This window comes from Micromesistius poutassou (genome assembly GCF_964030765.1).
Source record: "Micromesistius poutassou genome assembly, chromosome: 5".
Classification (NCBI taxonomy): domain Eukaryota; kingdom Metazoa; phylum Chordata; class Actinopteri; order Gadiformes; family Gadidae; genus Micromesistius; species Micromesistius poutassou.
In genome coordinates this window covers 7,214,846-7,239,069 of record NC_140275.1, presented here as the reverse complement: position 1 = coordinate 7,239,069, position 24,224 = coordinate 7,214,846, and the positions used below count along the sequence as shown (strand labels likewise).

Below are 24,224 nucleotides of genomic sequence, written 5' to 3'. Positions count from 1 at the left end.
CCCCTCGTCTGTTTCCTCTTTCCTCCCAGTTCTACCAGTACCAGCAGGCCTTCCTCCAGCAGCAGCAGCTTCATCACCAACATCATCATCCTCAGCACCTCCCCTATCACACCTCCCCCCTGGACACCTACCCTCCCCCCATCACCAGAGGGGGGCCGCTGGGGGGGACATCCACTAACCCAAGGTACTATCACCCCCTATACACTAACCCAAGGTACTATCACCCCCTATACACTAACCTAAGGTGCTATCATCCCCTATACACTAACCCAAGGTACTATCACCCCCTATACACTAACCCCAGGAGCTATCCCCTATACACTAACCCAAGGTACTATCGACCCCTATACACTAACCCCAGGTACTATCACCCCCTATACACTAACCCAAGGTACTATCACAACCTATACACTAACCCAAGGTACTATCACCCCCTATACACTAACCAAAGGTGTTATCACAACCTATACACTAACCACAGGTGCTTTCACCCCCTATACACTAACCAAAGGTACTATCACAACCTATACACTAACCCAAGGTGCTATCACCCCCTATACACTAACCCAAGGTAAAATCACCCCCTACATAGTAACCTAAGGTACTATAATCCCCTATACACAAACCCAAGGTGCTATCACCCCCTATACACAAACCCAAGGTGCTATCACCCCCTATACACTAACCCAAGGTAAAATCACCCCCTACATAGTAACCTAAGGTACTATAATCCCCTATACACAAACCCAAGGTGCTATCAACCCTTATACACTAATCCCAGGTATTATCAACCTATACAGTAACCCAAGGTACTATCACGCCCTATACATTAACCACATGTAAATTCACCCCCTATACACTAACCCAAGGTAAAATCACCACCTATACACTAACCACAGGTAATATCACCCTATACACTAACTACAGATAATATCACAACATATACACCTATACACTAACTCCACCCACTATCACCCTATACACTAACTCCAGATAATATCACATCATATACACCTACCATGTGGGGGCTATAACATGGGCTATAAGGCGACTGTAGAGTGGCTATAACATGGGCTATAACGCTAGACTGGGCACTCCCAGCCCGTTCTGCCGGGGATTTGAATTCGCCCTACAGCAGGGTCTGGAGAGGAGCAATACATTTCTTCCTGCTTCCAATACGCTTTTACGGGAGCCAATCACCAAGCTGGCTTTTCCCCCTGGGGCGCTATTTGCTGGTTTAACACAATGATGACAGGGAAGCGACAGGCAAGCAGAGTCATTTGAACTATGCCCGTTGATCACGCCTCTTATGCTGAAGAAAATGGCAGCAGCCTCCCCAGACCAACGTGCAATCTACGATTGAGCATGGTCTGACAATAGCCAGGCTACTATAACGCAGCTGTAGAGTGGCTATAACATGGGCTATAACGCGGCTGTAGAGTGGCTATAACATGGGCTATAACGTGGCTGTAGAGTGGCTATAACATGGGCTATAACGCGGCTGTAGAGTGGCTATATCATGGGCTATAACGTGGCTGTAGAGTGGCTATAACATGGGCTATAAGGCGGCTGTAGAGTGGCTATAACATAGGCTATAAGGAGGCTGTAGAGTGGCTATAACATAGGCTATAAGGCGGCTGTAGAGTGGCTATAACATGGGCTATAAAGCGGCTGTAGAGTGGCTATAACATGGGCTATAACGCGGCTGTAGAGTGGCTATAACATGGGCTATAACGCGGCTGTAGAGTGGCTATATCATGGGCTATAACGTGGCTGTAGAGTGGCTATAACATGGGCTATAAGGCGGCTGTAGAGTGGCTATAACATAGGCTATAAGGAGGCTGTAGAGTGGCTATAACATAGGCTATAAGGCGGCTGTAGAGTGGCTATAACATGGGCTATAAAGCGGCTGTAGAGTGGCTATAACATGGGCTATAACGCGGCTGTAGAGTGGCTATAACATGGGCTATAAGGCGGCTGTAGAGTGGCTATAACAAGGGCTATAAGGCGGCTGTAGAGTGGATATTAACAGACTATAAGGCGGCTGTAGAGTGGTTATTACATGGGCTATAAAGCGGCTGTAGAGTGGTTATTACATTGGCTATAACATGGGCTATAACGTGGCTGAAGAGTGGCTATAACATGGACTATAAGGCAGCTGTAGAGTGGCTATACCATGGGCTATAACGCAGCGGCTATAATAACGTGGGCTATAAACGGTGTGTATTTACCTCAGTTGTGTTCCTCTCTATAGAAACCCTGTCATCGGCACAGGAGGCATAACCCCGCCCTCTCAAGGTGTAACTCCGCCCTCTCAGGGCGTGGCCCAGCCCTCCCATGGGGTGACTCCGCCCTGCCATACGGCGTCGTCCACTCAGAGCAGCATGGCTTCGCCCCCTCCTGACATGTCCGGCTGGAACCCGTTTGGAGAAGATAACTTTTCCAGACTGACCGAGGAGGAGCTTCTGGACCGCGAGTTTGATCTCCTCCGAGCCAGTAAGACTCCCTTTGAACATCTTAATGGAATAATTTAACCTAACAATATAATATTCTAAAACCTCTGATGTTCTTACTCCAGAACAGCTCAAAATGTTCTATAAAAAAGCATTATCATTGGGGATTTTGCCGGAAATCAGTAGGACCTCAATGGCCGTTTCAAAAAACATAATAATTCCTACAATTACAATAGGTATCCACTAGGGCTGGGCAACGATTAAAAGTTTTAATCGCGTTAATCACATAGTATTGGTGAGTTAACTCTATATTAATCACACTTTTAATATTCTGTTTTAAATCCATTCCAATTGAAGTTAAATTAGATTATCAAATGGAATGACACATTATCATTCATACCAAATGTACTTAATAAGCAAAAACTAGACCAAGTGATCTTGAGGGAGTTCTATTGACTCACTCAGCGTGGGTTGAATATGAAACTTACGGAACACCACAGATTTGGGAATTGTAAACAGGCAGTTAATTAGTACAATTGTAAACCAACAGTGTAGTTAAATTATAATATGTAGCACCACAGATTTGGGAATTGTAAACAGGCTGTCACTTACTGCAAGTGTAATTGAATGTAAAGTAAGTGGAACTAAAAACAAAAAATATTTCTGACATGAATGTTCAGCTCAGGAGGTAGAGAGCGGGTTGGCTGGTAACCGCAAGGTTGCTGGTTGCCGGCTCCTCCTCCTCCGAGTGTCATGGTGTCCCTGAGCAAGACGCCTCACCCTAATTGCTCCTGATGAGCTGGCTGTCGCCCTGTGTGGTTGACTCCGCCATCGGTGTGTGAATGTGTGCATGAATGGGTGAATGTCAGTCAACACTGTAAAGCGCTTTGGATAAAAGTGCTATATAAATGAGGACCATTTATGAATGTTGACATTCTGTGGGCAAAAAAAAAAGAGAATGTGTGTTAATGCGTCAATTTGTATTAATCGCGTAATTAGCGCGCTAACTTGCCCAGCCCTAGTGTACACAGATACTTAATACTTAATATACAATATTTCATTATATGCATAATTAATGTCCATGACCATAATAGTCGACTCCTGTTGTCTCTGGTCAAATTAAACTGAATATATCATCTGGATCCTATTCTGATTACTTGGTGGTGTATCAATCCATGCAGGCTGTTGTAATAAATAACAGCCTGCAATAAACATTAATATCAACAACAACAATAATAATCACATTCATACCACTTCTTTAGTATGTTTTGTATCATTTCTATTTTCATTATTTAGCCACCCCTATGCCTACTTTGAATTGGCACATCAATTTATCCACACACACCAGGGATATACTTTAAAGTAAAAATTATCTAATATCGGATAGAATTTATCACAGCCCTAAGAATCTGACCGAGTTTGGCTTTCAAGTCTCCAGAGAGACTTGAAAACAGTCCAGTCCGGAAGAAGTCAAATCTCAGAGCTGGCGAGTACTTGTCAAGTCGCAAGTCCCGATGATCAAGACTCTAGTCCGAGTCTACAGCTGTTTTACACATATTATTACTTATTCAAATGGTTATTTTGGTTAATTTAGATTTGTCAGATTTGCCCACCCATGTTAAATGGGTGGGCACCTTTTTTACAACAGAGCAGCATTCTGTTGACCGAATGTAATGCTGACCTTAATCAGCACTGACAGGCAAAACAGCAAGTCCGCCCACCAAATTCTGCACAGGCTTTTATTCTGATTGCGTTACAACCCAAAGCCATCACCCCAACCAGCCATCATCTTTGGCATAGACCAGTGGTTCTTAAATGGCTAGGAGTATTGCAGGGGGTACAAATAAAAGTAAAAAATCTACAAGATGTTTGAAATGTATATTTTTAAACAAGGAGAAAGGAGCATCCAGGAAAAATAAAGTGCATCCAGAAACACCAAAATGTCGTCAGTTTCAGGAAGAATATATTGTAATGGGTTTCACCTCTACATGCTCTGACCCTCCCCTGGCGTTGTGCTTCTTTTGTGGGGAGAAATTAGCCAACAGTTTCATGAAGCACAGCCCCGTGTTTCACACTAAGTTGTGAGTATTTGCACCATTTAAATGTTCATGTTTACACTGCCAAATAGAGCGCACATGCATTATTTCTGTTCATTTAATTACGTTTTATCCCCCAAAAAAATAGTGCCTGTGAATAGTGTACTCATCTGAAAAAATATCTTGGAGGGGGTACACGAGTAGAAAATGTTTGAGAACCACTGGCATAGACTATTGCTGGTTGTTGAATTAATAACCTCATTAAAACTCCCAGCCTATGAGTCAACTTGTAAAGTCGACTTCAGCAGTTGGCCACAACCTATGCGACTGGTCTTGAGGCTTGCCTTGCTGTCGGTTGTCCAAACTATCATGGGAAAATCCCGACATCACAAATCTACTACCAGGTTTTCCACGCCTTCTTCTCAACTCTTGACGGGAGTGAGGACCGCAAGTTAAAGGAGCATTTCACCGGTAGTCATGTATGTGAGTCATGTATGTAGTCAAATAGTAACAGAAATGTCTAATTTGGTGGCTTCTTGACAGAGAAAAGGCAGACAGTGACTTTTTGGCGCTTGTGGATTGAAGACAACAACTCCCACAATGCCAATCAGCGTTCACTCCCTGAGTGACGTAACATAACAGCCAATCAGCGTTCACTCCCTGCAGTCCAGAGTGAATCGCAGCAGGAGGAGAAAGTGATTGTTGCCGTTTGCGGAGCTCTGTATCTAAATAATATAATATAATATAATATATAGGTATCTATATAATATAATATAATATAATATATAATCTCAGGGCCAAAAGCTGTGTGCGACTCTGGATGATATTATGAATTAAAGAATGCGTCGGGTTCTTGGACGTCTCTGGTACTTTACAACAAGTAAAAACTCGTAGTGGGAGTTATCTCGGCCATGGTGGAGAAGGAATTGGGGGAAGAAACTTTGGCTTTCTACCGGTCACACAGTAATGTCCAAATCCATACCGTAGCGCAAATTCACACCGGTGTACTCTCAATACAGTTTATACCATACACCCCTAAGTCCCACCCACTGGCACTGATCAGTAATAGGTCTGTAGACAGGTTTGAAAATGAGGAACTAGTGCTTGTAGTCTCACTAGAGCCACCCCCTCTTACACTTCCTGCTTTAAATGACGCAAAAATCTTAATTTTGCATCATTTAAAGCAGCAAGTGTTAGAGGTACATACGGATCTCTCCCGTCTCAGGGAAAATGAGGGAATGATGCAAGACCATTCAAAAATATGACTGGGTTTCTAACGATACAAAGCTTAATGCAAATGGGTGAAGTGTCCCTTTGAGGACTTGTTGCTCTTGTAAATACCTTTCAAGAAGCAGTTCAGGCCATTTAAAATTCCAAGGAAGAAAATCTCGGTCTGATGTTTGATGGTCAACATTTTAATTAAGTATGTGAGTCAATCTGTTACAAGGATCGCCTTTAGTTTAGCAGGATGCCCCCCCACATATGGGCCCGATAATATCCAACCAGTTTTAAAAAACTATTACCCTCCCGAATCGAGGGGTGAGACAAAATAGCGCATTTCGGGTGGGCGCCTGGACCCATAGCCCGGGTGTGATTAAAATGTTCATTCAACTAATTAGTTAGTTGACTGATTAATTGACTGATTGATTGGTGTATTTCCAGAGAACCCGGTAACCAGAGTCTCCAGCGTGGAGGTGGACCGGCCCCCTGGTGGCGCTAAGCTCTCCCCCCCTGAGGACGTGTTCGGCTCGGTGCTGTTCGTAGCCCCAGGCAAGTCTTAGAGGGGGCTTGGCCTGTGGACCCCCCCCCCCCTCCCACCCTGACCCTCCCACACCTCCTCCTAACCAACCAATCACTATGGACCACCTGCTTCCTGTTGGATCAGGTGTGAAGCCCTCACCTGGAGGAAGGTGTAAGATATTAAGTATCAAGCTCATACATAATTCAATAATTAACTGATGACGAGGGTGTGCTGTGGTTACCATGACAGCCTCACTGCTGTTGATTGGTCGACTGCCACACGTGGTACGGACGAGTAATACTTCAACACAACAACGTTTACCATGCTGCATGGTGATGTGGCTTTTAGCAATAATAACTATTACATACAGATATTCTGTATAGTTCTACACATAGATACATGTACAAATATAAACCAGGAAACGACTAATGATACTTTTGTGAAGTTCCAGACAGTAAAGTTATTCCACTGCTTGTCTGCCATGGATATATAATCGTAGAGTGACTGGACTAACATCGTGTCGAAGTTGCTGACCTTGCCATCAGTGAATAACCCTGCCTTTAAATGTGAATATCGAATATATGCCTTGTATGCTGGGGTCTCAGGCCTTAGTAAGCGCTTCATACCATTAAATATATATTGGCTCATTTTAAATATATAGCGACGTCTTTTTAACCTGTTCTAGTTGGAGAAATATTACAAATGGAGAATGACGCCCAACTTCATGGGTCCAAAGTAAGGGAAAACAAAAAAAGTGCCAAAAAGCTCATAGCAGCAACAGATAATAGAATCAATAGCTTAAGCATTAGCGGCTCATAGCATCATATGCCCATAGCATCAACAGCTGATAGCATCAACGGCTAATGGCATTAACAACAATGGCGTACCCTAGTTTTTCCTGTCCTTGGGAATCAGTTGCTTGTGATACAAATGAACACTTTAGTTAAGCACATGTTTTACTTTGTTACGATAAGAAAGCCATTCTTTTATGTTTTTGCCAAACCACTTGATGGGTTTCTTTTAATAGCTTTTTGTGATTAGTCATCTTATTTGTAGTTGTATTGGAAAGTGTGGAGCTATTCCCTTGGCAGTAATCTGCTGCAGGCATAGCATTAGCCTGTCTGGGAAGATGACCCTATACGGGTCTTGAAGCTAGCAGATATATGGGTCTCTGTCTGGGTAACCAGGCATTTTATTTGTAATTTGTCATCTCAGCACTACTTCACTCTAAAACCACTAAAATAAGGATGCTCACGATACAACAATTGTGAGCATCCAGCCAGTGGCACCACCCGGTGCTTATGGCTCATACAATCCTACAGAGCTGTATGTCTGCTCAGTGACTCGCCATCCTCCTCACAGAGTCCTTTTCTCAACTCATCTCTGTAGATAGGTGGACGAGGGTAGTTAACTGAACCTGCAGCTTCCAGTAAAGCTCTCATCTGCTAAGACAGCCATACCAGAAACATCGTGCTCCCCTGTTGGTGAAGGCATACTAGCAGTGCCAGATCTCCTCTAGACCCACGCCAACAGCCATATTGGTACACTTTTTAACCAACTGCTGAATATGAGGGATACCTCAGTACAGACTGTGACAAAGGCTCTTACAGTGGACATATGCTGTCTTGGTTCTTTTTTTTTTATGTAAAGGTTGTTTTGGGCTGAAGTTTACCCTTGTACAAGTTCTTCCATGAGCGTTTGGGACACTGATATTGGTTAGATTAGTTGCTAGTAAAAGTCACCATACCAGCAGTACTCGCTAACTGGTACTAGTTATCTAGTACTAGTTATATCTGGTACTATAAATTAATATTGGCCATGTGTGCTCAACTTTAGGTGAATAAATTGTACAACATGTTGTGTTTCTTTGCTACAGACTATGTCAACAGCCTTGTATTATACTGTGAGTGTGAATGTAATCTTTCATAGAATGTTACTGATAAATAAAAGCAAACATTTAAAGGAAAATAAATCACTGATTCTTTTTTATGGCTTGTTAATTGACTATTGATTGAGGGGAATGTGTCTCAGCTAATGGGATAGCTTACACCCACCAGCTAACTAGCAAAATGTTTCTGGCTGTTCAAAGAAAACAAATTTTGCCAGGGCAACAGAATATTAAATAAGCAGTAATCCCAACTTTCATGGAAGAAAATTATTGTAATGAACGCACTTATTATATGCCGTATTTAGTCATAGTACTTAGTTATGTAGCATTATCCTAGCTATCTCTGTTGTATATGGGGAATGGGTTAACCTAGCGATTATTCGCTAGGCTTGGTTCTATGAACATCCTTACTGTACCGATATATTGTTTCACTTTCTTATGACAAATGTACTTATTGTAAGTCGCTTTGGATAAAAGCCTTTGCTAAATGCCCTAAATGTAAATGTAATTTTAACTTAACCTTAATTTATCTTAGCCTAGCTCATCTTTGCCTAGCTTAAGTTATCTTATCTTGTATTCTAGCTAACCATAGCCTACCATATTTTACCCTTGTTTATAATTTTTAGCATAGTCGACTAATTTGGCCTTGTTTACCTAAACTTGTCCCAGCCTAGTTTTTTGTTTAAATTAGGTTTTGTTGGCATAGTTTATTTGTAGCCCACCATGTTGCATCATTGTAATGGGTGCTTATTGCACCACAAAATGCTTAGATCATTTGCCCATAACAAGAAGAGTTGTTACTTTCTTGAGTTAGGTGGTGCAATCAAAACGTGGCAAACCCCTTTGACACTGACCACGACCAAGGGCTATACAAATAAAATTACTTGACTTTCCTCAAGACATAAGTCTTGAGAACTGTGTCCACTCAGATGTAGGATGGATAGGTCTCCTATGTTACCAGTATATGTGATGTTAAAAGGTTGTCCTTTAAGGTTTGACTTCCTTAATCTGCGAACCCTCGACCAAGGTGGTGACCACTCACCTGGTCTCACACATACACACACACCTCCTACTGGGCTTTCTATTGGATGGTTTTCACCGATCCCAATGTCTGGTTATTCTATCTATCTATCTATCTATCTAACACACACACACAGATCGTTTGATGATTGTAGTGGATATCTTAAAGTCGTCAGAGAATGATTTTGTGGTTCCTGTTGATGTATTCTCTGAAGGACCTCTTTCCTGTTGAGGTCTTCTCAGATGACATCACATTTCCTGTTTGTTTCTCTTGTAGCGAGGGACCCCCCTGGGGAGGACCTGGCTATCGACGCCCCCCCACCACCTCCCACAGAGGAGGCCCCTCCTGCCATGAAGGAGCAGGAGGTCTCAGAGAGGAGGAGCGGGGAGTCGGATAGCGACTTTGAATCGGACCCTCCTTCCTCTAAGAGCAGCGAGGAGGAGGAGGAAGAGGAGGAGGGGCTGAGCGAGGAAGAGGAGCAGGAGGAGGTGCTGGGACAGCGCCCCCTGCTCATGGATTCTGAGGAGGAGCCTTACGAAGGAGAGGAGAAGCCCAGGAGCTCTGTGGACGTGTTCGGGGCCGCTCCGTTCCTGGGACCCCCAACAGAGACCTTTCCTCCGGCTCCCTCTGGGCCGGCTGGAGACGACAGGCCGGGCGCGGATGACCTGGACGTCTTCACCAGAGCTCCATTCAGCAGGAACGTCTCCAGGTCCTCCCCACCCACCTCCCCCGGGGCCCCGGCCACTCTTGGTGAATCCCTTTCCGTCTCACACGAGGCCCCTCCCGCCTCATTTGAAGCCTTGCCCACACCCTCAGAAGTCCCGCCCACCTTGTATGAAGCTCCGCCCACCTCCTGTGAAGCTCCGCCCACGCCACCCGACAGGGTGGACATGTTTGGATTCTCTCCTTTCACGCCTGGGGGCCCCACCTCCGCCAGGAGCACGGAGGAGGCGCAGCGGGAGGAGGCGCAGCAGGGGGTGACCAGACTGTCACTGCGGCAGAGGAAAACCAAACAGGAGGCGGAGGCGGGGGTCGGGAAGCGGCATCGTCGAACCACCAAGCCGCCTTCATTCCGCACACCGGAGCGAAGCCGCAGACTCAGGAGGGGAGGGGGGGGCGGCACCGAGCTCCTTGGCTCCTCCCACTCCAAGGAGAACATTGCCGTCACCATGGAAACCAAAGCAGTGAAGGAGAACATGGAGGAGTCTGTGCTGCTGGACCCATTCGGAGCCCGACCTTTCCACCCCCAGGACCCTGTCCTGCAGAACACCCAGACCCCTGGGACCTCCCCAGGGGCCCCTGGAGGCCCTGGGTCCCATGAGGACAGAGAGGAGATGGATGACTTCGGGGCCCTTAGGGAGGGGCAAAGGGAGGGTATGGATGACTTTGGGGCCCCTAGGGAGGGGCAGAGGGAGGGTATGGCTGACTTCAGAGCCCCTAGGCAGAGGGAGGGTATTGATGACTTCGGGGCCCCTAGGGTTGGTATGGATGACTTTAGGGCCACTAGGGAGGGTATGGATGACTTTGGGGCCCCTAGGGTGGGTATGGATGACTTTGGGGCCCCTAGGGTGGGTATGGATGACTTTGGAGCAGTGCCCTTCACTGAGCTGGTGGTCGGCCCCCAGCAGGGGGAGCTAGACCCCTTTGGAGCGGCGCCTTTTCCATCCAAACCATGACGCACACACACATTAACACAGCTACATATATATTTTGGTCAAGTTTCTTTTACCAAAAATGTAAAGCATTTTGATTGAACTGTGTGGAAGGTTGAATGGTGGCTTTTAGTAGTTAATGTTCGGTCAGAATGATGGAGGTGGACTCTGTAGACTAACTTTCTTGGTACCCTTCTGATACGCCCAGCGGCCTTAGAACCCCCCTCCCCCTTGACCTTAGTATCTATGCAAAATAACTGTTTTCTAAAAGTGTGTTCAAGTACTGTCAGGTTTTATCATGTGTCCCCAAACCAGACTTCTAGCTGTTTTCCCATCAACCAGATGACAACCTAAAAGGGATACCAATGTAAACACTGAAACTGAATGTGAATTTAAATTGAGATTTTCCAGCATTGAAGACTCTGACTTTCTTCAAAAAAGGCTTAGCCCTAGTCTCCTGTCTGTCTTCAAAAAGACCAGGCTTAGACCTAATCTCCTGTCTGTCTTCAAAAACACCAGGCTTAGACCTAGTCTCCTGTCTGTCTGGATCATTGCTACCATCATCACCTTACGTGGCCTTTGGCGCACTAGAACTAAAACCATGACGCAGTTCGGCTCATATTTAGTATTATCGTGCTATTTGATGCAATAAAGAACAGATATTCTCTTTCTTCGCCTGAAAAGAATAATGGTACTTGTTTTTGTTTTGATGTCTCTTTTATTAGAAGATTGTTCCGGCGGTGCTAGACACTACAGGTAAACAAACTCACAATGCAACACAGTACAGTCCACCATTTAGATCACATTGTACACTATTTAAATAACATTTAAAACTAAAACCAGTTCAAAAGAGGGAAAAAGATTTGCTATTGGATATATGCACCACTGATCATCCAATCATCCGCGCTTATCTCAACAAAACTCTTTGGATGTATTTCAGACATATGTATCATACAATTATCTTATGGATACATATGACGGTCATTTAATACTGACCCCTTTAATACGTGACCCCTGAAAGTTTTGAGGACCTCAGCGCGACAAATACTAATTCAAAATCAAATGAGCATAAAAACCTTTGGATGATTTAAATGATGAATGTGTGAGTAAAGCGTGATGCACATAGCAGTCATGACCCTGCGCCCCCGCAGGGTCATTCGCTGCCATGCACTAAGCACCCAAAGCCCACAGGACGGCCCGCCGCCCTACGACTGGGGGAGAAAAACGTGCTGAATCCCAAGCACCGCCTGCAACGCTTGGGAACAGAAGTGTAGTGTGTAACGGGGCGGTGGCTTGCAGTGCGTGGGTGGGCTGTAACATTGAACATAATGGCGGGGGGGGGGGGGGTCATCCGACAACCATGTGTTACGCTGAGGAAGAGACTGCTCTGAAAACTCACATTTGAAATAAAAAAAACAAAGTGCTTTATTCTCCAGTTAATGGACTCAAGCGTCCCAACACATCGTTGAGATGGAGACGCTCCAGGGTCAGGACACAACATTCATGAAGTAACGTCCTAACATTACAACGTCCTCTCCAAGGTCCCCATTGTTGGCCAATAGCAGGATTAGGAGCGACTCAATGTGCTACAAGTAGGCACTTAATAAAAACTAACTAGTTAAAATAACACGCAGGGTTCTTCTCAACATAAATCAATAATACTTGGTGGCTTGGCAGCTGAAATACGTTGATTTGCTTGTCTAAAAGCATGTTAGGCCAGGAACAGACAGTATAATCAGTATAATCTGAATTTATACTATTCTATATTATAAATCTGTAGATAGACTGTCCAGTCTAACCCAGACTATTCCTGTTGTGGGGCTCTGGGCAGGGTCCTACTAGGCCTGTTGGGGGGGCTCAGGGCAGGATCCTACTAGGCCTGTTGGGGGCTCTGGGCAGGATCCTACTAGGCCTGTTGGGGGGCTCAGGGCAGGGTCCTACTATGCCTGTTGTGGGGCTCTGGGCAGTGTCCTACTAAGCCTGTTGGGGGCTCTGGGCAGGGTCCTACTAGGCCTGTTGGGGGGGCTCTGGGTAGGGTCCTACTAGGCCTGTTGGGGGGCTCCGGGACAGGGCCCTACTAGGGGGGGGGCTCTGGGCAGTGTCCTACTAAGCCTGTTGGGGGGGCTCTGGGCAGGATCCTACTAGGCCTGTTGGGGGGGCTCAGGGCAGGACCCTACTAGGCCTGTTGGGGGCTCAGAGCTCCAGGACAGTGTCCTACTAAGCCTGTTGGGGGGGGCTCAGGGCAGGGTCCTACTAGGCCTGTTGGGGGGCTCCGGGACAGGGCTGGCTGTGTCTGTAGGCCATGATGAGGTTGCAGGTTTGGTGCCACCAGTAAAACATCAGGACCAGCAGGAGGTGCCACACCTGGTGGCTGGAGCCCAGGTAGTTCAGCTGGCCTGTAGTCAAATGACATCACCAACACAAGACATTATTTCGTTACAGACAAGAGCTGCAAAAGGAGAGGAGGATTAACATTACAGACAGGAAGAGAGCGGAAAGGAGAGGAGGATTAACATTACAGACAGGAAGAGAGCGGAAAGGAGAGGAGGATTAACATTACAGACAGGAAGAGAGCGGAAAGGAGAGGAGTGATGCAAAAGTCAGGAGGAGGAGGAAGACTGTGGGAACAGACAGGAGGAGAGGAGGAGGAGGAGTGATGGAACAGATAGGAGGAGAGGAGGAGGAGGAGTGATGGAACAGACAGGAGGAGGAGAGGAGGGATGTTACAGACAGGATGAGAGGAGGAGGAGGAGTGATGGAACAGAGGAGGAGAGGAGGAGTGATGGAACAGACAGGAGGAGAGGAGGAGGAGGAGGAGTGATGGAACAGACAGGAGGAGGAGAGGAGGGATGTTACAAACAGGAGGAGAGGAGGAAGAGTGATGGAACAGATAGGAGGAGGAGGAGGAGTGATGTTACAGACAGGAGGAGAGGAGGAGGAGGAGAAGTGATGGAACAGAGGAGGAGAGGAGTGATGGAACAGACAGGAGGAGAGGAGTGATGGAACAGACAGGAGGAGGAGAGGAGGAGGAGTGATGTTACAGATAGGAGGAGAGGAGTGATGTTACAGACAGGAGGAGTATTAAAGAAGACAGAGGGGTTGTGACCTGGGAAGTAGCGTTCAGGAACTTTTGAGACGTAGAAGAGAAACGCCAGAGCAGCCAGTAGGTACATCCCTAGAACCCGGGGCAGGAAGAGCTGTGAAAAGGAACAAAACATGAACCATCCCATTATTAAATCATGTTGTTCATGTTCAACCGTGATATTAGCATCATCTTAATAATATATATGTAAATTCAATCTCAAGTTTGCTGTGCTGGGGGAGTGTTGCATGCTGGGTAGTGTGCAGACCTGTGTGGGTTCAGAGGAGAAGCCTCCGCTGATCCATACCCAGTGCATTGTGGGTAAGAGGCCATACGCGGCCAGAGAGCATACTATGAGGGAGCGGAGCTTCCTCCAGGGCTGACTGAGGTACAGAGGGTGGATCTGGGCGAAGAACACGGTCAGCATGAGGGCCAACACCGCCAGCAGGTACACCTGACGCCAGTACTGGGAACACAAATACACATTATGTACATATTATATAGTACGGATATAACACGTACAGCATGAGGGCCAGGACCGCCAGCAGGTACACCTGACGCCAGTACTGGGAATAAACACACAAATACACATTATGTACACATTATATAGTCATTAACAGAAAGTATGGATCATATGACACGTCCAGCATGAGGGCCAGGACCGCCAGCAGGTAAGCTTGACGCCAGTATTGTAACATAACAATTTAACAACATAATGAGCACATTATATACTTATTACATACATCATGACTTCCATGAGGACACCTGACCTGCAAGTCTGTTGTCATCCCTATAGATATTCATCTCATCTTACAGCTAAAGGCTAGTAGCATAACTTTCGTTATAGCTATAGGTCGATAACATTGCTTATTTTAAAGCTTTAGGTCTTTAGCCTTACTTATGTTGCAGCTATAGGATAACTATCAGCTTGTAGCTTGCCTAGCTTTTGTTACACCTATAAGCTAGTAGTCAGCGTATGTTTTAGCTTTAGGCTAATTGCCTAGCTCATGCTATAGTTATGTGCATGAAGCCTAGCTTACGTTGTTGCAATAGAAAGCGTAGAAGACTCCCGGGACGTAGCATCCCAGAATGCCAATGGACAAGCCGGCGTAGTCCAACGCCATCCAGCGGCGGCTCGTCTTCTCCGAGCGATGACAGCAGAACACGTGGTAGCCAACCGAGCATAGCATACACAGCTAGGAGAGATGACAATAGAGTTAGGCCTCTAGCGTAGCATACAGAGCTAGGAGAAATTACAATAGTGTAGCCTAGCAGAGACCGCTGGAAGAGATACACTTAGCCTGTAGCCTAACACTTAAGTTGAGCCTTTAGCCTAACAGACAAGGTTGAGGCCAATACAGATTGCAGCAGCTTGTTGTGATAGGTCAACGGAGCCAAGCCTCTCATCTCATTGGTTCACCTGGAAGCAGAAGATGCAGATGCAGTAGATGACGAAGTCTTCCCTGGACGCTCCGATGGCCGGCAGCACGGCGGCCATGTTGTAGGCCCCCAGCAGAAAGAAGAGCAGGAAGCCCAGCAGGTGGCTCCACATGTTCACTGTCTCATTGGACAGGATGAAGAGGCTAGAAGGAAAACATTTGACAGGAAGTAGAATTATCTATCAAGTCTATGTCGGAGGGAGCAACTCAAACACGTTAAATCATAACTGAATGTAGCAGGTGTCCTGAGTTAAGGGTTTGAGTCCTTTATTAAGGGCTTGATTGGCTGTAGTGTGTTGGGCTCTGGTTGGCTGTAGTGTGTTGGGCTCTGGTTGGCTGTAGTGTGTTGGGCTCTGGTTGGCTGTAGTGTGTTGGGCTCTGATTGGCTGTAGTGTGTTGGGCTCTGGTTGGCTGTAGTGTGTTGGGCTCTGGTTGGCTGTAGTGTGTTGGGCTCTGATTGGCTGTAGTGTGTTGGGCTCTGATTGGCTGTAGCTGTAGTGTGTTGGGCTCTGGTTGGCGTGGGCGTTGGGTGTAGCTGTAGTGTGTTGAGCTCTGGTTGGCTGTAGTGTGTTGGGCTCTGGTTGGCTGTAGTGTGTTGGGCTCTGATTGGCTGTAGTGTGTTGGGCTCTGGTTGGCTGTAGTGTGTTGGGCTCTGATTGGCTGTAGTGTGTTGGGCTCTGATTGGCTGTAGCAGCGGCTGACCTCTTGATGCAGAGTCTGGAGGGCAGGTATGCCCGGTACCCGTCGGTGATGTAGGGGTTCTCCCGGAGGAACGCTGGGATCTGCTCGTAGGTGTACAGGCGGATCCCCCGGGGAACCAGCACCGGCCAGTACTGGTAGCTGCCCAGCTCCATGTAGTGGGTGGACTGGGTCCGCTCAGCCTTCTCCTCCATCGCGGGACCACAAGCCTGACCCCCCGCTGAGGAACACATGATGATTACATCTATCCAACACTAGAACACACTTCTACATCACAAAGCTACAACACAATCCCACTAACACTAATTACTAATGGTTTCCCTCCCCTGGGCTGACCCCCCCTGAGAGATACATGATGATTACATTAACAAATTACGCCCCAACACTACTACAAATCACTATAAATTAATAATACTAACCAGGTTTCCACTCCTTGGCCTGACCCCCTGCTGAGAGAAACATTATGATTTACCGTTCAAATACCAACAAAAGTTTGACACTATAGACCAGACTGCCCCTTTGGGCCGTTCATTTCGTTGTAACACAACATTAACAAACATGATGCCACATACACAATAAGAAGGAATACTCATGACCGATACCAACAAAATATGTATAAACACAATACTATCTCAATTTGAAATACACAATACTAACTCAATACTACAAACACAATGCTCACAAAAATAAACAATTTGCAATAAATGACTAACAGTACACATACACATGGTCATAATACACTTTTTCAGAATTGTTTAAACACATTAATTGGAACATCAGACACAATGTGCACAACCTGAAACTCATGTAACAACTGCAAAACCAATTCTGCTGAACTCCAAGCACATTTTCTGCTTTAGACTCGGATTCCCATTCCAAACCACACATTTTTCACAACACTACACACAATTCTCTATATCTTGCACATTCTTCCTGAATTCCCTCGCTAATTGTGCAATTAGCAATCTGCAATTTGCTATAGAAGGGTCACAGAAGAAAGACATGACAATAAAGTACAGACATTGAGTAGTATCACTCTATGAGAATGTTGATAAGGGTGATGATGATGAACATCATCATGATCATTATTTAGGATATTATCCATCTTATGGTGGAAATGTACTGGATATAAGTATTGACCCTTGTAGGTATGTGTACGTGTATGTATTTATGTAGGTAAGTGTATGCATGTATATGCAAACACACTGTATGTATGACATTTGTTTGTCGCTCTTAAAAATGTGCTGAAGCTTCTGCCCTACCCTTTGGTTACGACCAATAAAAATGTATTCATTCGATCATTCATTCATTCCGATTTTTTGTTTAGAGTATTGCCTATTTTCTGTTATCTCTTTCATTTCATCCTGTTTTCATCCTGTTTGCTGTGATTTATGGCACATTTTGGATACAAATACAGTATTTGTTGTTACTGTTAAGTATTGTGTGTTGTTTTCTATTTGAGTGTACCAGTGTAAAAACATTAGATGGTGATATTTTACACCCAACAGGTGATAGTGTAACACTCAACATGCAAAAGCATAATTCTACTGATGAAGCATTCATATAGTGTTTTCCATTCATACTATAGTGTTTTCCATTCTGCACACCAGTGTTCAATGGGTGCTTAGAAATGTCTACTCATATGATGTATGTGTTTGTCATTTGAAAAGAAAATACCATTTAGTGAAGAGTTAACATTGTTTTGAGGGCAAAGTGTGCTTTTGCAAGAGAAGCGTAGGATTTTGCATTTTGTGTGTGAGTTTTGAAATTTGTGTTTAGGGTTTTGAGAAAGTGAGGTAGTCTATCAGGAAATGTGTTTAAGCAATTGTGAAAAACGAATTGATTAATTAACCACTTAACATAACATAACTTAACATAACTTGATTAATTACTATCACTAGATTGCTCACTATTGCTAGATTACTTAATATTACTAGATAACTAAGTATCTCTAGATGACTTACTGTCACTAGATGACTTGGTATGACGCTACTACCTTCTATCACTAGATTACTTACTATGACTATATAACTTACAATGACTATATCAATTAATGCGACTATATTACTATAACTAGATTACTTACTGTGACAATATAATTAACTATATAACTTGACTAGGTTGCTTACCATGACTAGATTGCTCACTGTGATTATACATTGCTTACTTTTACTAGAATACTAACTTTGACTAGATTGCTTACTATGACTAGATTGCTTACTAAAACCAGATTGCAATGACTAGATTACTAACTAACTATGACTAGATTGCTTACTATGACTAGATTAGTAATCATGACTACATTACTCACTATGACTAGATTACTGATGGGCAAAAATAACCTAAACGGACATTACATTATGAATATAGTCAACTCTGGGCCCAAACACACACACCACACATTCAAGAGGGTCAAGATGACCCTCGAGCCCCCTCCCTATCAGTCTGCGGAGAACACTCTGCCACAGCTAGATGGCGAGGACACACATATCACACAGAAAGACAACACAACCCGGAGGCTCAGGGACAAGAGAACCCTCGATAACCCACACACCTGGCTAGGAAAGATACTATGTTTCTCATGCACCAAATCACGGGTGCTCTTCCGAGGCAGAACCTCTTCGGAGGCGAAGCTCCGGACGACCTCAGCGCTGTTAGGGGACGTAGAATATTCGATCTCTCACGCTTTATGAATCAGTATTACCTTTACTACTTTACTCAATAAATCCAAGGCCCTCGTGCTGATAGACTTTATTACCTCTCCGTCTCATTTTATCTGGTCAAGTAACTAGGCAGACTGTTTTTCCCAACATTACTCACCAGGACTATTATTAATAAAGATAATAACAATGACTAGCTATCAATAGTATAACCGCTCTTAACGTTTTCGCCGGATGATCAAGCAGGTGGAGACTTTAATACATCATATTAAATATATATGATTATATATCAAATATATAAACAGAGCTAAACAACAACTCAGTCCCAGCTAGGCTAACTCGGCTTAGCTCCAGCCACAACGAGTAAAGTATCAATGATCTTCATAAATGATCTTACCTTTTAGTTTGGTGTATGTACACTGGGAGCCACCCGGGGTCTTATAAAAGCTATTATACATCACTGTCGATAAATATGATTAATACTCGATTTAAAAAACAAAACATTAGTTAGCATTGACTTTAGCAACATATTTCTGTGACACAGAAGGACCACGTAGGACCCTGTAGGGCCCGCGGCGCTGCCTGAATAAAAAACAATTATACATTACAGTTTTTCACAATTGCTTGAACACATTTCCTGATAGACTACCTCACTTTCTCAAAAACCTAAACACAAATTTCAAAACTCACACACAAAATACAAAATCCTACACTTCTCTTGCAAAAGCACACTTTGCCCTCAAAACAGTGTTAACGCTTCACTAAATGGTATTTTTTTTCAAATGGCAATCACATACATCATCATATGAGTAGACATTTCTAATCACCCATTGAACACTGGTGTGCAGAATGTAAAACACTATAGTATGAATGGAAAACACTATGAATTCTTCATCAGTAGAATTATTCTTTTGCATGTTGAGTGTTACACTGTCACCTGTTGGGTGTAAAATATTACCATCTAATGTTTTTAGGTAAACTCAAATAGAAAACAACACAATACTTGTATCCAAAATGTGCATTAAATCACAGCAAACAGGATGAAAACGGGATGAAATGAAAGAGATAACAGAAAATAGGCAATACTGTAAACAAAACATCTGAATGATTAATTAATTCAGCTTATATCAAGCTCACTTTTTTTTCACATATTCTCACATTTTTAAGAGTAACAAACAAATGTCATACATACAGTGTGTTTGCATGTACATGCATACACTTACCTACATAAATACATACACGTACACATACCCATAAGGGTCAATACTTATATCCAGTACATTTCCACCATAAGATGGATAATATCCTAAATAATGATCATGGTGATGTTCATCATCATCACCATTATCAACATTCTCATAGAGTGATACTACTCAATGTCTGTACTTATCTAGTGTCATGTCTTTCTTCTGTGACCCTTCTATAGCAAATTGCAGATTGCTAATTGCACAAAAGCCTTTGGAGTTTAGAAATGTGATTGGCAGTGTGAACACCAAGAGAGGGAATTCAGGAAGAGTGTGCAAGATATAGAGAATTGTGTGTAGTGTTCTGAAAAATGTGTGGTTTGGAATGGGTATCTGAGTCTAAAGCAGAAAATATGCTTGGAGTTCAGCAGAATTGGTTTTGCAGTTGGTACATGAGTTTCAGGTTGTGCACATTGTGTCTGATGTCCCAATGAATGTGTTTAAACAATTGTGAAAAACTGTAAAATGTGTGAGTGTAGTACCACTACAAATAAAGGGGGACAACCTAAACAAAAGAAAAGCTGAGACAGACTAATCCTAAACTCTCATGCATCTTATCTCATCTGATTCATTTTTAAATGTATAGTTGTCGAAAACATGTTAGTGGGTTATAGTTTTTCCTCAATTGTATACACAGAACGTTGAACATTTTACTGTATTACAGTAACAAATAAATATTTGCTTTGTTACTTTTTTGTTCTTGTGCACTGATTTCATCATTACATCCCCCGAAAGGACATTTTCTTACTGTAGTGTTTTTCATTTTACTTATCAGTGCAATTACTGTACTGTGAGTTTTGCCAAAATAGGTAACATTGGTGTATTCTCAGATCTCCAACAATGTTGCAGTATCAACTATAGGTGTACAGTATGACTATGGGAAGCTGGGATTGTGAGTTTAGCCCATTGGAGCTCATTGGATAGACAAATATGCATTGTATCCTATTCTGATACGATTGTGTCAATGAAATATTTATATGACATATTCACAGTATTGTACTACAATATGGCAACAGTATTTATACTGTATGTACCACCTAATTGCAACTTTAAAAAAGGAAGCTATTTATAAACAATTTTATGTAATAATAATATGTAACATGGCCTCATGAAGCCAAAACATATGTAAACAGTATTTTGATGGAAGTGTTTTAAATGTTTCACATGTTTAATTGATGCTCTCTAAGAGATATTCTATGATAGCTGTGTTTATCGTTTTGGTGGAAAAAAAATCTGTTTTGAGAAGAGAGAACATGGTTTTGAGTGCAGTGTTTCATTTTGAAAGAGATTTGTGGAGTTTTGACAAAATTGACAAAACTCTTTTCAGTTTTGTGTTTAGAGTTTTGAGAAAATTGAGCTATAGTTTCAGAAAATGTGTTTAAACGATTGAGAAAAACTGTAACACCAGTCTAACTCACTGTTTCGAGGTCTGCGTATCAGAGAAATCCTCTGTTCTTTTTAATAAATCAGAAGGTAATATCAAAATAACAACCAGCTTTACAGAAGTATTAGTATTATCATATATTATGTAGGCCTACAGGGTATGAAAATAAAGTGGACTATGCTTAGAGTCTGGCTCCCACTGAGTTTCATGCCACTAACAATATTGAAAGCTTTAAATGTAATCTGCAACACAGCTGTCTCTTCTCTTTCTTCTCAAGAGAAAAGACAACATTTTGGAAGCGCATGGCAGGATTAGTTTGATGGCATTCAGCAGCCAACAGGAAGATGACTAACGTTGCCATGCCAACTAACTTCCTGTTAATCCAGAGTGGATCTAAAATGAACAGAGCATCATCATCATTAAGACAACCATTATATTATTATGCTGTGTTCTGAGTTCTACATCATAGTTAATCTTAATATCTTGTTTTTTCAGGACAATGTTAAAATAAGCTGCTCTCGGATCTCAACGTGGAACAAAGATTACTTTCATGAACTTTCCAAAGGAGATTTTGAGAGAATATGTAAGAGTGTAATTCTTCAGCATCAAACATCCTTTTTGGGATTATATGTGTTTGTATAAATCACAGCTGCTGTATCTTTCAAAAGCACCTGTGTCTCCTTACCTGAAGAGACATGAGAGTCCAGTTCCATTTCAGAGGACAGAGACCGGAGTGGAAGGCTAATGCAGTATGAACAGAATGCTGGTGATCATGTGATTCCATATGTATGAATAGAAGTGAGGCACAATGGGGTGTTTATGGATTTTTTTTTTAGTTTAGCTCCTTCCCTCAGCTCATCTGGCCTCTTTGTTTTACTTTCCCCAATGTTTGCGATCAATAAAGTAGTCTACCATCTTCTTCTGGTCCATCCATATTATTCAATCCATAGTATAGGGCTTATTAGTTATGGTATTCTTAGTAATATTAATAAATAAATATACAATCAAAAAAGTAATTGATGAACAGCGTTGTTGACATTTCCTCAACAGACGTTTGTAGTTTGTAGCCAAACAGGTGTAGTTTAATGATCAGTCTGTAGGTGTCACTGTGTACCTGTTCTGAATACCAACAAATGCAGAGCTTAGCTTAAGAGAAATAAACCTCTGAGAGACAGACAATAGATAATATCAATAATATAACAACAAATATCAATATTAATACAAAATAATAAACAGAAATCATTAATTATTGTTTAATGTTTTTGTGATTCACTGTGCACATTCAATAATTATTTGTAATATAGATATTATTTATTATTATTATTGTGTTGTTGTTATTATTGTTATTATTATTAGTATTATTAATAATACTACTACTAATAATAATAATAATTAGAATACAGATCTAATATTTGGATTTCGTTATATAAATTCCTAGGCTAATTAAACAACATACAATCAATATTTTCTATGATGTATCGGTAAGTTGCTCCCAATCCAATTGCAATGCAACATAGTAAATGTAAAGCATAGTAAAGCAACAGTTCCCAAAATGTTTTCCATTAAAAGCGATTAATAGGTGGCATACTAAAGCAAATTGGACTAAATAGGCCTATAGGGTCAGCTTGAATCTTAACTAATGATAAAATCAGCAAGGCTGTGTGGGATCAACGATATTATATAAAATCTATTTTCGAGATAAAGCAGTTCTGAATCTCCGCTTAACAAAGCAGCTCTCCTATGCGGCTGTTATTCTGCTGTTCCCAGAGCGGCCAGCGGGTGGTACTGTTGCTCTCTGCGGCGGCTGACGTTAACTTCATCATAATAAACAGCTCACCACTCGGTGGATGGTTCCAACGGTATGATTTATTAAAAGTTAGTCCATTAAACGGGCAATTATTGAGACTATGATTAATAAAATGACAGCAAAGGCGCCCATGGACAATGAAAAGTGAATGGCTGGATGAACGGGTGAATAATTCACTGGTGCAGGAGAGGAGTAAGAGAGAGAAGGTCTGACACAAGATGAGAGAGAGGAGGAGGAGGTGGTCTGACAGGAGGAGAGAGGAGGAGGTCTGACAGGAGGAGAGAGGATGAGGAGGTGGTCTGACAAGAGGAGAAAGGAGGTCTGACAGGAGGAGAGAGTAGGTCTGACACAAGACGAGAGAGAGGAGGAGAAAGGAGGTCTGACAGGAGGAGAGAGGAGGAGGTCTGACAGGAGGAGAGAGGAGGAGGAGGTCTGACAGGAGGAGAGAGGAGGAGGAGGAGGTCTGACAGGAAGAGAGAGGAGGAGGAGGTGGTCTGACAGGAGGAGAGAGGTGAAACTATCTCCTGTCAGAACCTCTCCTCCTGGTTGCAGGTGCGAGAGAGAGAGAGAGAGGAAGAGAGAGAGAGAGAGATGGGGAGATAGAGAGAGAGAGAGAGAGAGGGGGGAGAGGGAAAGAGAGAGAGAGAGAGAGAGAGAGAGGGAGAGGGAGAGCGAGAGAGAGAGGGGGGGAGAGAGAGAGAGAGAGAGGGGGAGAGGGAGAGAGAGAGGGGGAGAGGGAGAGAGATAGAGAGAGAGGGGGGGAGAGGGAGAGAGAGGGAGAGAGAGAGGGGGAGAGAGAGAGAGAGGTTAGAGGCGGGTGCCCCCCCCCCCCTACCCCCTGCTGGGAGGCAGCAGCGGTGCTTTACCAGGTGACTCACCTGACTGAAGATGAGAGGTACAGGAGGCGGGGCCCTGTCTGGGGGAGGTCTGATGGGGGGTGATGGGAGGTTATGAGGGGGAGGGGTGTCTGAAGGTCGCAGGCAGAGGTGGGTGTCTGGAGACTAATGAGTTTTTCCACTGCCCCTCTCCCCTTCACCACTGGCATCACCCCCAACACGCTGTCAGGCCTCCGTACCTGCACCCCACTACCCCCACCATCTCTTCCTCACTCTCCTTCT

At 43.6% G+C, this 24,224-nt stretch overlaps 2 protein-coding genes across 5 annotated transcripts in view; one reads left to right on the top strand and one right to left on the bottom strand.

The window, feature by feature from the left end:
* bmp2k (BMP2 inducible kinase) overlaps positions 1-11,460 on the top strand; it is a 41,299-nt gene extending 29,839 nt beyond the window's left edge. The window contains exons 14-17 of the mRNA XM_084468682.1: positions 30-184; positions 2,255-2,496; positions 6,152-6,259; positions 9,416-11,460. Of these exons, the coding sequence (XP_084324808.1) occupies positions 30-184; positions 2,255-2,496; positions 6,152-6,259; positions 9,416-10,815 (1,905 nt within the window). The 3' untranslated portion in view covers positions 10,816-11,460. The remainder of the gene's footprint in view (positions 1-29; positions 185-2,254; positions 2,497-6,151; positions 6,260-9,415) is intronic.
* Positions 11,461-11,473: 13 nt separating this feature from the next.
* paqr3a (progestin and adipoQ receptor family member IIIa) lies at positions 11,474-19,219 on the bottom strand. 4 transcript variants are annotated; one of them, XM_084468686.1, is made up of 9 exons: positions 19,069-19,192; positions 18,566-18,662; positions 16,431-16,460; positions 16,015-16,231; positions 15,294-15,456; positions 14,914-15,069; positions 14,142-14,339; positions 13,898-13,988; positions 11,474-13,187 (listed from the first exon to the last, which is right to left on the bottom strand). In XM_084468686.1, the coding sequence occupies exons 4-9, from the start codon at positions 16,203-16,205 to the stop codon at positions 13,045-13,047; spliced, it is 942 nt and encodes a 313-aa protein (XP_084324812.1). In that variant the 5' UTR covers positions 16,206-16,231; positions 16,431-16,460; positions 18,566-18,662; positions 19,069-19,192; the 3' UTR covers positions 11,474-13,044. The 4 variants fall into 4 exon arrangements, with proteins under 4 accessions (XP_084324812.1, XP_084324809.1, XP_084324810.1 ...); XM_084468683.1 differs by lacking the exon at positions 18,566-18,662 and having other exon boundaries at positions 19,069-19,219; XM_084468684.1 differs by lacking the exon at positions 18,566-18,662 and having other exon boundaries at positions 16,431-16,457; positions 19,069-19,219.
* Positions 19,220-24,224: the final 5,005 nt, after the last annotated feature.